This window comes from Taudactylus pleione, unplaced genomic scaffold, assembly GCF_031769625.1.
Source record: "Taudactylus pleione unplaced genomic scaffold, aTauple2 ptg000536l, whole genome shotgun sequence".
NCBI lineage: Eukaryota > Metazoa > Chordata > Amphibia > Anura > Myobatrachidae > Taudactylus > Taudactylus pleione.
This window is the reverse complement of record NW_028284938.1, coordinates 4,828,156-4,841,266: the sequence shown is the minus strand read 5'-3', so window position 1 is coordinate 4,841,266 and position 13,111 is coordinate 4,828,156. Positions and strand designations below refer to the sequence as shown.

The 13,111-nt window shown below is 41.8% G+C and overlaps 1 protein-coding gene across 2 annotated transcripts in view; it reads left to right on the top strand.

Moving 5' to 3' along the window:
• VPS16 (VPS16 core subunit of CORVET and HOPS complexes) overlaps nucleotides 1–13,111 on the top strand; it is a 192,969-nt gene that overhangs the window by 125,170 nt on the left and 54,688 nt on the right. For both annotated transcript variants that reach the window (XM_088451038.1, XM_088451037.1), the window contains exons 12-13: nucleotides 4,703–4,834; nucleotides 10,527–10,654. In XM_088451038.1, coding sequence (XP_088307164.1) covers nucleotides 4,703–4,834; nucleotides 10,527–10,654 — 260 coding nt within the window. The remainder of the gene's footprint in view (nucleotides 1–4,702; nucleotides 4,835–10,526; nucleotides 10,655–13,111) is intronic.

Below are 13,111 nucleotides of genomic sequence, written 5' to 3'. Positions count from 1 at the left end.
TTCTAACTGTCAATCTTCAGAACCTGATGACCTTCTGAATGTTGACCTTCAGACTGTCGACCAGTCATGCCACTCTCACTGGAATATGAGTAAACTAAAACTGATCCATGTTTACCAGGACTCGGCTACTTAGATACTGCTCAAGGGGTGAACTCCATTGTTGAGAAGCTTCCACATAGTGTACAGGAAAGATGGGTCTCCCAAGGCTCCAAGGTATAAAGAAAAAAATCAAGTTGCATTCCCTCCATTCTTTCCAAAGTTAATTTGCAGCATAGCAAAAACCAAGAATGACACAAGCTTGGCCTTTGGCACCAATGCATGAAAAGACTGCTTAAAGGTACAGTAACCCCAGAATGCCCATTTCAGTACACAAGACTCAGGTAGATACACGTCCAACTTATCTAATAATGATGGGTAAGAAAGTAGAAGATCCAGGTAGGCAATGTCCTCTGCACAAGAAGCCTTACCCTCTTAAAAAGTGTTGTGGTTTCAGAGTGAAATCTTTTTGAAGAAGCGAAAATATATACTTTGCAATCTGTTTCATATGCTGTTCTTCTACAAATCACCTGTCTAGAGACTGGAAATCAATTATTAAATGTGCAGATTGAGACAGAGAGAAACATGTAACTGCCTTACACCCTGAAACCTTCAAGTCTGATTATTCCAAACCATTCACAACGGTGACAAAGCGCAGCTGGGAGAAGGAGGAAGAGAGCACAGAAACTTCAGTTACAGCTACCTGTACAGAGGTATGTGGAGGAGGAGATGGTAGACAATCATGTTTCAAAATATACTAAGTAACTGTGCACCTAAACCGTAAAAATGCATGCCATTTTGGATGACCAAAGTAGTAGATCATTAGCAAAACCAGACTTCTGTGACCTATACAACATAAAGAAGAACCCCTCTCCATACTCTCTCAGTACTTGTGGAGGTATAAAAAAGTGAAAACATCGATTGGAGAGTGGATGGGAAACTAAAACTCTGTACACTTATAGAGTACAAGTTGCCAAACAATAGGAGTGAGATGCCTATGCCAAATGCAGCACATCATCACCCTCATTTGAAAGCTATTGCTGATTGCACCGTTAGATAATGCTCCGCCTATCCTTCTACTCGGTATGGACATACTGAGGGTACACAAAGTTTGCCAACAGCATAGTAGCCCCATAATGCACCCTAAGCCCAGAAGTTTGACTTGGGATGGGTAATAGTGGCCAATGTTTGTGTTGACAAGGTTTGCAGGCCGGACAATGTCACTGTTTTCAACACAAGTGACTTAGAAAATGGTTGTACATCTCTTCTTCAACCATGTCCTAATCACTTCATTGTAAAAAAGAGTCTCCGCAGAGGAGGTCACCAAAGTCATATGAAACAGATCAACAAAGAGCTTCCTACAAATGACAAAGGTGATCATTGTCTTGGAGAAACTGTATTCCAGACAATGAAAAATTACAACAAACCTGCTCCGTCAATAGAGGATAAAGAATTCCTAAGGATTATGGGTAAAGAACTCTTCAAAGACAAATCAAATAGTTGTGTAGATCCACTCTCCTTTCGTTTACCTAGATGTAATCTTCCCAAAAATAGGTAACAAGCCCTAGAAAGAATTTACCTTGTTTCGATGTAGCCTGGAAAAGAAACCAGATAACAATATTGCAGAACAACCTCCTCCAGTTGAAAAAGGTGAAGAATGTTGGTAAGCTAGGTCAGATAAGGGTAGTATGTGACTCAAAGTACATCACTAAACAACGTCCTCCTCACTGTACCATACTTTACAAACACACTCATAGGAGTGTTGATTCACTTCAGGAAAGAACACATCGCAATAACAGATGACATCCAACAGATGTTTTACTGCTTTGCTGTTTGAGAAGACAATAGAAGCTACATTAGGTTCCTGTGGTATTGCAATAATGATGTGCACAATTATATTAAGTACCGAACAAAAGTACATGTTTTTGGTAATAGTCCTTTGCCTGCAGTAGCAACCTGTGGACTCAGAAGAACAATCCAGAAAGAAGAAAAGGAATACACTGTGAATGAAAGGCAATTCATCAAAAGTGACTTTTTTGTGAACGATGGACTCAAATCATTATCTTCAAAAGATGTAGCTATAAACCTACTCAAAAGAGCTCAAGCCATTTTAGCCAATGCTAGTCTGAGACATTACTAAATAGTGTCAAAGTTGTGAAGGCGCTTGACTCAGAAGATCAAGCACCTATTCACGCAGCCTAGGGATAAGTTGGGATCTAAATCCTGAAGTTGATGCAGAGAGCTACCCACTAGTAATCACTCTGTTCTCAATTACTGTCATCAAGTATCAGCTTGAACTACATCAGTTTGAACCTTATTAAAGTGTTAGAAGGTGGAACTATTAGAACTTTCGTCAGACCAATCACAGAGACTGTGCTACTTATGTCTCATAAAGATTATGCTTAATTTCTGTGCATGTACTGCTTCTGAATTGTTCTTTTACCACGTGTTTGTTCACTTGAATAGTGATGTCTACAGATATCAGATGGGGAGTGTCCTGTATCCACATTTTGATATGTTTTTTTTGCTCCCTTAGAAGGAATGCATTATACTAGTGTTTTCTGTATTCTGCTAGCGTTTTGAATAGTGTTGAAGTTATGAAGGTGTTTGACTCTGAAGATCAAGCACCTATTCAACGCAGCCTAGGGATAATTTGGGATCTAAAGAGAGACACTTTCACATTGCAGGTGTCAATTGAAGAGAAAATCATACACCTGGCAAGGTATCCGACCAGTGAACAGTCTATACAGTATAAGCCACTTGCTTTTGTAGCTCCAGTAACTATATAAGGGAAGTTCTTAGAGAGAGAACTTTCTGCAGATTCATGAGACTGTTATGCACCACTACCTTTAGGAAGGCAAAAATAATGGGAGACCTGGAAAGAATCCTAACCTTCTCTAGAACAAGCTTAAGTTCCACATTGTTACTCCTCTGTGTCATTCATTGCTGCAAAGCGCAACGAGATTTGCATATTCTCAGATGCTTCAACTGAGGCCATAGCTGCAGTCGCTTCACTAAAAGTAACAAATCTTAATGGAGCCTGCCATGTTGGATTAATTCTAGGCAAAGCTAAGTTAGCACCTCACCCTGAGCACACTACTCCAAGACTTAAATTGTATGGAGTTGTTCTGGCAGCAGAAATAGGTGAGCTAATATTAGCAGAAATGGACGTTTAACCAGACAATGTTAAATTCTACACTGATAGTAAGGTCGGGTTAGGTTGCATACAGAGTCAAACTAGAAGATTCTGGGCCTGATTCAGAGTTGGACGAAATGCCGATGTTTGCACAGTTGAGTGATTATTTGCGCATGCGCGAAAAGCTCTGAAATTCCCAGTGGCACGTTTGTTCACCGGAGTGTACTCATAGTCATGCTTATGCGTATGGGATTGTTGGCATTAGAACTGTAGAGGCAAAACCATGGGTGATCCTAGGTGATGACTGGGAGGTAGCTGCTCATGTTATGGGAGTGTCGGTGAATGCTGCTGCATTCTCCGCTATAGAGGCCATGTTCAGGGCAATTTCAGAAGGAGACACTGCGCCTGAAATAGGCTGGTGCAAGTCTCCATGGTGAGCCGATGGCAGTGTGTTCAGAGCCACCGGCGGAGTTGCACTATCCACAGGCATTGAAAGTGGGTGTCTCAGGGCTTGCACTGTCTGGCGCACACTAGAACACAAGGGGAAGGGTAAAACTAGCATTTGCATTGTGACTCCGCAGAAAGTGGCTGCTGTGCATGCATTAGCGTCCACCTATGAATCAGGCCCTCCATGTGTGTGTTAACAACAGAGTAGAGCAGATCTTCTAGTCTGGAACAGTGGAATTATGTGTCTACAGAGAAATACCCAGCAGATCATGTCAGTTGGTCAGTTCCTGCAGCACTTTTGATGAGTGCAACTTGAATAACAGGACCAGAATTCTTACTACATCCTGGTGATGAATTATTCGCTGTGAAAAACAGCTTAAAATTGGTAAATTCTGAAGTTGATGCAGAAATCCACCCGCTAGTAACCACCCGGTTCTCAAGTACTGTCATCAAGAATCAGTTTGAGCTACATCGGCTTGAACGTTTATTAAAGTGGTCAAAGACAGGACTATTGGAACTTTCGTCAGACAAATCACAGAGACTGTACTTCTTATGTCTCATAAATATTATGCTTAGTTACTTATGCATGTACTGCTACTGAACTGTTCTTTTCCCACGTGTTTGTTCACTTGAATAGTGATTTCTACAGATATCATACGGGGAGTGTCCTGTATCTACAGCTCTTCTGATACTTTTTTTTTTTTGCTGCTTTAGATGTAATGTATTTTACTAGTGTTTTCTGTATTCTGCTAGCCTATTGAATGTAGCTCTGATATGTTTTTGCCTTTATCTAGTTGTTTTGCACTGACTGCTCTAAGCTAGTAACCATGTTATATTACTATGAATGTGTCTGACAGACTGTAAAGTTTCCTCAGCTGTGAAGGATCATATCCTTGAATGGTTACTTCCATTGATCTGCTACTGCTACAGTGAACCCAGCTCTGTGCTACAATAGAGAGATTTTGGTTTAGCTATCTTAATAGCTGCACACGTCGCATACCACGTGCAGTGAGGTCAGCTTATTTACCAAATAAACCTTATTCTGCAGTGGTTAGACTTAGTTTCTTATTTTCTTTCTTTTAGAAAGAGAGCCAGAAGGCTGATGATTATCTGCGCGAAATAAAGGATCAAAACCTTCTTCCTGTAGCAGTAGCTAAATGTATTGAAGCAAGTGGTTATGAACATTCACCAGAAATGCAGAAATCATTGCTAAAAGTAAGTAAAACAAATAGGGTACAATTGTTATGTTTGTTTTACCAGATTCTTCTATTTTTAATATACAAGCAATGCTGTGAATACAACATGAAAAACTCTGATATATAGTTGCTTCTGAGCAAACTCCCTCTGCAGCTAGCCATTTACCAGTACCATCATTTGTGTCTGGGCACCATAACTTTAGGTTATTTTAAAGGCTCTCTAGTTTAACTTTGCCACAAATACATAATTGGCGTGACATTAACTCAAATTATTTGTAGTGATTACAAGCATTTTTTTTCTCATGTATACCCAATCAGGGGCAGATTATGTTAGCTGCACTAAATTCTGCTAAGTGGAAGACTTGCTGTTTGTTATAAGGGACATTTGTTGAGAGCAGTGTGATGTAGGTGGGAATGAGTCACATGTGTTTAGTAGATTACTGTATGAAATATTGATTTGTAGCCTGGGGACCTGTGGCTTCAGGGCTGGTGTTGTTTTCTTTTGTTTGTTGAGTAACTTCTTATGGGTAAAGCTGGATATACACTAGATTATGGCCCTCATTCAGAGGCGGTCGCAAGAAGCGACCGCTCGCTCTGAATGAGGGCGGCCGCTTGCTTTTTCTAGTGCGGCCTCTTGGTCGCTAGCTAAGCTGTGGGTTACCACCCACAGCTTAGCGACCGACCACGTTGATGGTCGCGATGGTCAAGACCATCGGGGCTTGCGACGAGACACTAAGGTTGGGTCTCGGCAACCGCAAGCCCAAGGGAGCTTCCTGCTCTGATCGAGCAGGAAGCTCCCCATTGACATCACTGCTGATGTCAGTGCGGCCGCCCACAAAACGGTAGGTGTTCCTTAAGGAACGCCTCCGTTTGTGAAACCACCCCCCGCCCCGCCTACAAAACGGGCCGAGCTGTCGATCAACATCGACAGCCAGCCCTTTTGTAGTGAGCTCCGGAGCGAGAGAGTTTCTCTCTCGCTCCGGGGCTTGTGCACGTGCAGTGCGGCCGCAGGACCAAAACATCGACCCGGTTGCGAGCGTGCAGCGCTTGCGACTGGGTCTGAATGAGGTCCTATATGTGGTCCGATCCCACGTATAGGAGCGACATAGCGGGTACATTGTCTAATGTCTACCCATGATATGTGTGCTCCCACGGGTTGCAGCATTGCACGTCCCTCCCCACTTCTGACCTGGCATCGCCAAGTGTGTATGCAATTGCCGCATGCCTGGTACAGTCGCCCGTGACGTCAGGCTGGGTACATATCGTCTGATGTGTACCCAGCTTAAAACATATCAAAGCCACCTTGATCATTGACCTTATCTGGCTCATATATTTTCTCTACATCATAAATCTATATGTTTCGTTTCATTTGACACAAAGCAGTGTTTAACTTTGTTCGAACTAGGATGATCATAAAGAACCAAGGACAGGGAGTAAAACCAGTGTGTTAATTTCTGTGCAGATCTGCTTTGACTATCAAAAATGGCATAATTAACCACGTAACTGAACAATCAGAAATTGTTGTTTTTATTTCATAAAATTTAGAATGTAATTTTAAAAATATATAAAAATATTTTAGTTAAAAAATATATACCTGGGGGATGACCCACCCAAGACCATAGGCCTCCATGTAAAATCACTTGCCCCCCACCCATCCCTATCAGGAATACTGCCCCAGTGGCAAGAGATCCCTAGATCCCCAGCATTATCACCCCTCACCCCCCCTAGTGGTAATAGATCCCAGTGGCAGAGCCCTCACCTTCACCCCCAGTGTCAATGGGCCCCCCTCCCCATGTGTCAATTGTATGTGTAATATTTTAATATATAACCCCCCCAGACACAAAGCCTTTTTGTGAGGCAGCGTAATCCACCCCCAGTGCCAAAATTTTCCCCCTCCCCCTATTTACTCCCCCTCATCTGTGTCAGTCTTACCCCTTCACCTTATTGCAGAGCACAGCGGAGCGTGCTACATGCAACTCAAAAGGGACCAATCAGTCCCCTCTAAGCAGGAAGTAGCAGAGGGGCTGATGATCACACATCAGCTCCTCTGTCTATGAAGAGATCGGCGATCAGAGGGGAACTTCAGCTCCCCTCCAGCCGGCCTCCTGAATGACTGCCTCAGAAATCCGATTGCAAGGCATTCTGGGGCGCACAAAAAGCATGTGATGTCGGCGGATACTGACCACCTACCACACAGCCTGGTCCCTTCAGGAAGAGGGAAGTATTACCTCTTCCATGGCGCCGGAGAGCAGCAGAGCCTGCGGTTGCATGGCAAGCGACTGCAGCAGGAAAACCCATCTGCCTGCCATCGCATGCCATGAGAGGTCGACAGTTAAGTGGTTAATGTCAAAGAGGGGAAAGGCAATATTTAAGCGTTACTCCTGTCATTTCAAACGGAATGTCTGCTGGAACACCACCTCACAGATTTAGTGACTAAAACAATGTTTAGAGCTTCTGATTTGGAAGAATATTATTATGAAATAGAGATGGTCAAGTTCTGCAAACGTTTTCCAAATGGTATAGAGGAGTAAAACAGGCTGAGACACAAAATATCTTCAGCAAACATAGCTGATGTACGATGTACAGATTTCCCCGTCTTAACATGTTATATTACCAACTAGCTGAAGTACCCAGCGTTGCCTGGGCTTAAATCATCAAGTTATTAAGTTAGCAATGAGTTGGATGTAACTGTAAATATTTTAAATATAATTGGCTGCTATGCAGCTCTTTCAACACACCCATGAGGAAAGTTGTGCCTGGCGCACTCCACCGTGAGGTCCGACCGGGACCCCAACCACTCCATTAGGCATCCCAGACCAATTGTCACCCCTCTGTGAAGTTTTCATTGAAATCCATCCAGTGGAAGGCTCAGAACAGACTCCCCAGGTCAAAGTTCTGCCCAGCGTACACCAACGGGAGATCCGACCGGGACCCTAGCCCCCCTAAAACCTGGCCACGATCCAACTGGACCACCTTGCATTGGTTTCATCCCAATCAGTGAAGGAGTGTCGGAATGCATAACTGGATAATCAAACAAACAGACCGACCAACCAATTAATTTTATAAGATGTACTTAAGTGGCATTTCAGTGTGAGGATGTAACAAAATCCATATCCGTGCAATCAAATGTCTTCTTATTTGCTTGACTTAACCAGGTAGGAACAGGTAAACACAGGGTTAGTTGCAGGTACAGGTTATTTGGATCGTCCATTTGCAGCCAGGAATGTTTGTAGGGTTGCTTTGCTTTTTGGTGCACCAGATGTTGTACTCATGTATACAGTATATTACCAGTGATGGCAGCACAATTATAAATATATAGACTGTGGTGGCACAGTTTTAATTAAGGTCTCATGGGGCTCTCCGTTACATGGAGTAACTCGCCTCCAGCAGTCTGCTGCGGGTCCTAGTGCACGACTGCAGTATATCATGGCAGTAAGCAGAGGCAGCACGGACTGTGCGCCTCTAACCAGCATCTCTGCGTAGGGGAAGGGAGGGCATCTCCAGCCAGACAACATCCTTCCTCTTTGTCGTGGCCCGCAGCGGTGGTGTGTAATAATGACTTAATCTGTCTGATTATAATGCCGCTGGCTGCAGGCCCCTTTATTGCAGAGGGCCCTAGCACAATGCATCGGCTGCTCCGCCTCTCATTCCACCCCTGTGCCATGTAGTAAAGATGTAGCACTGTAACTCTGACATGAATTGGGGACCCTATCTAGGAATAATGTAACATGGGCTGAGTTTAGCAAACCATTTAGTAGGATATACTAGTAGTAAATATAAAATGATTTCAGGATCGGGACAAATACCTAATATAATGAGATTGTGAGGCTGCCTGGGACCGGAGCCAGAAGGAGGTTTCACTTTTAACGGTTTCTATTAACAAGTTGACCTTAATACTTTGGGTAATATAAATTTTCTCCACTCAATGTCCTTGTTATTCTTATACTACTTCTTTATTATTAACTTTTATTTTTAGAGCGCCACAATATGTCTGTAGTGCCATACAGTGGTAATAACGATGAATTAATAAATATAGCATAAATACATACAATAAACATGGAGCCTGCATTATTAAACAAAACACAGTTAAAGGACAGGGGGTTTAGAGGATAGGATAGTGAGATGCATTAATCAATGTAGGGAGCAAACCGCACTCAATGAGCCTGTACCCACTATGTGCACGGACAGACAGTATAACAGTAACCGGTGGGGAAAATGTTGACAAGGGAATAAATGCGCAATAGTGACAGGAATAGTGCTGGGAGTAGTGAAAGATTTTAACTAGGTAAAATCCACCACCCACAGCCTAGCAGTGGCAGTGTCTTCCCATTGGAAGCGCTCCCTGCTAATCCCAGCTGGACAGGCATTCCCACGGGGAGAAGTAGTAAAACCAGCACTAATTTACATAATATATGATGAACAGTATATGTTAAAGAAAATACACTTTTATTAAAAACCACAAAAAATTAATAAATAAAACAAAATCAGGCAACCACTGACTAGGTCACACGTGTATTAGTATATTTGGGTCATACAATATCAGACTGGTTCCTGTATTAATCGATGTTTAAATTAGGACTTTCTCTTTTGTGTCCTTAAAGGATCCGATTTTAGCAGCAAGGTATTACCAGTACGTGAATATGTCCAAATAGTCCTTTTAGCAACCAAATTTGCAGATGATCGGGCTGAAGGAGTATCCACCAGGTATCCAGAACACTGCAGATTGTTCCAAGGAGGATCAAAGTCTAAACAAAAGTCCAATAGAGTAACAGGAGTCCAGATATATAAGCTCAACGCATTTCCCTGTGCTATGGTCACCCAGCTTCCTCAGGTGTTTTCTCCCTCTGGGACTGCAATTAGAAGCCACTCTTTTGCTATAATGGCAGCCCTATCTGGCTTCTAGGGGCTGCAGCTGATGCTGTCCCTAGAAACCTGGTCGTCTTGTCAGTTTTGTGCGCATGTGTGCGATCATGACCCAGCATAAGTGCACATGCCGGATACACAGACTGTCAGAGAGCACAGAGCAGTGAGCAGGCAGTGTAGACCCCCTGGGCTTTAAAGGTAGTCTCCTCTGGGAGAATAGAACAGAGGAAGACAGCTCTGCCTGTGTGCTTACATTCTAAGAAATATATCACTCTTCTTGCCAACTTCATCATATAATTTAGAATTTAAGAAATGGTTTTTTTTGTAATTATTATTGACTCCAAAATAATGACTTTCACCAGATCCCTTAGGGTCAGTATTTTGTGTACAGTTGTTTATTTAAGACAGCAGGGTGTGTAATGGAATGTTAAAAATTCTTTTTCTTTTTTGATGCAAGACCAGACACTTCATCGACTAGTTCTATAAAATTAATACAGCATTGGGACTGTAAGGCCTGTTTTTCCTCAGGTCTACCTTTGTTTACCCTCACCCATTCTAATTATAAATTGACTTAAAGCATTATGGTTACCAAATGTTGTACTTGAGATATGATAATTTGTTCTCCAATAACTCATGTCCCAGACCCCCTGCCAAGTTATATTCATATTGTACCGGGATGCTTATTGCGTATGGGTAATTCTATAAATAATACATTGTGATCTCCATTTTCTCTCTTCTGTGTAAAAAAATTATTTAAAAAACATGGCGTCTCTGTATTACACAGTTTTTTTTTTTGTTTTTTTTGTTAATGACACTAATTCCTCTTTTTTTTTTTTTTATAATTGTAGGCTGCTTCTTTTGGAAAATGTTTTCTAGATTCATATTCACCTTCAGATTTTGTTAATATGTGTCGTGATCTTCGTGTTCTCAATGCTATCAATTACTATCAGATTGGAATCCCCCTGAGTATTCTACAGTATCCTTTTAAATCATGAATCTGACAAAAAAAATAAAGTGCTTAAAGGTATATACAGTGCTTTAAGTAACATTATGTTAAAGAAAAAATACTTGTAATTTTGATGTTTTATTGCTGTGCAGCTTCTTTCCAAATTAAATGTAAGTATAACAAAGACCTGAGTGGAACGCTTAGCTTCCACTTAACTAACAAATTGCATCCTGAAACCAAATTTATAGCTACAAAATTCTGTACACACACAAATAATCACTGTTAAAACATAAATACATTTCAAAATACACTAAAGGTAAACAATGATTTATTTTAGGAAAGAATATGTACAGTAAACAATGATTTATTTTAGGAAAGAATATGTAAAGAACAATGCCAAGTAAATCTCCGTTTTTGGGTGCCTGAGAAGCTGACAGACTTTTCAAAGCAAAACCACTGGATGGAAAAAATTATACAAACCCTTAGATATACAAAAATATACAAACCGCAATAATACCCGCCGTAAAAAATGGCATAACACAAAGAGTTGATTGTAACGAACAAGATAGCTCAAATTGCAGGCAGTTTGCAATGTCCTCTGTAAAAAAAACAAACATAAAAACTAAAAAGGTTTTCATAAACCCCCCCCTAAAAAAAAAAAAACCACACATTCCCCTTCACATTGTACCTATATAATATTAAAATGAAATGTATGTTGGTGGTGTCGTTATTTACAATATTTATGTGCCTCCTTTATATTCAAAATAAGTATTATGGCCCCTTCACATTTAAAATGCGTATTGTCAAAATACAGTATATGTCCCCTTTATATATTTCATAATTCCTATGGTCCCCTTTTTATGTTATAATAAGTGCTGTAATTATACATTTTGGCACCCTGTTCCAGAAAGAGCATTTCCGTTCCACACCCCCAACAGAGATATTAGATGAGCGTCTGAATGATAGGTGTGGCGTCATGGAGAACACCCCCATGTTTATCAATCTTAGGGGGTGCTCAGTGCTCCCGGAGAAGCCAGTCAGAATCTATACAGTGACAGTGCTGTGACAGCTGATGTGGATGGCTGGTCTGTCATGTCCCCGCAAGTGCTGGCGATGGCCTGGCTCTGGATACCAGTACCTAGGGCCTCCACTCCCATACTAAGTTAAATCTGCGTCTGATTAGCCAACCCTCTGTAACCGAACAACACATTTCTAATACACTTCTTCATGTGTGCGTCTAAATCTGTATTGCGACTCTTTACAAACACCATTGGGATATATGCACGGTGCAACTCAAAAAACATTGCGCAAGAAAAAAAAATAAAACACCTTGGCCCTCACATGATAAAATAAAACCCATTGGCCCTCATATGATAAAATAAAACACATTGGCCCCAACAGAAAAAACACACACACATTGCCTTCCACAGGAAAAAAATAGAACACATTGGTCCCCACATTGTATGCCCCAGCCCCCCACAGAAGTCTGACCTGTCAGGATGAATCGAGCCAGACCCAATTACCTTGCGGACTATATTGGCCCACAGGCCAATGTCGGAGGCAACTTCATGGCTCCCAGGTTGGTCCACTTCCTGGTTAATGGCACCCAGAAGTGCCAGCTATCTGGAGCAGACGACACCTTCCAGTTTGCGTTCCACAGTGGAATGCAGATCCCGGAAGCGTGGCAGAAAGAATTGGCACGGTAGCAGAGGTGCCTGGAGCAAGCACGTATTATGGTGCACCCCCAATTATATATATTTATGTATGCATGGAAGAACTTATGTCCCAAAACTCCATAATTGGGAGTCATGCACACACCTGAAAAAGAGAGCAGCAGAGCACATTTTCCGCCCTGCATGTCCACCACATACTAACTCGCACCTCCTCACATGCCTCCAGATGTCACTCAAACCACCTCACCTGCTTTCAAACACCACACTTGTCACTCTGATCATCCCACCTGCTTCCACATACCACAACACGTCACTTTGACCACCCATGCAACATTTTGAAGGGCCCCCAATACTTTTAGAGATTCACCTCTAATTGCTCTGTCGACAATTCAATTTTAGCCTAACCTTCACCCAAATTGCAACTTTATCTCCACCCTAATTGCACCATAACCATAATTGAAGCCTTACTACAGACTAACCCTAAGTGCAGCCTAACCCTACTCTAATTGCAGCCTAATTCTAACCATGTGTTGACATTCTGGCTGTCGACATTATGTCACTGTTGACATTGTGGATGTCGACATGATCATGTTGACATTATGGTGTTGACATTTTAAATGTCAACATGATGACTATGAACCTACAGAGCTCTTCATTTCTAATATATTGTTACTACAGGTGGAGTCTCCGATATCCAAATATTCCGAAATACGGAATTTTTTTGGCTTGACTGAGATAATTAAACCTTTGATTTTTGATGGTTCGATGTACATCAACTTTGTCTAAGTCACAAATGATTAAAAATATTGTATAA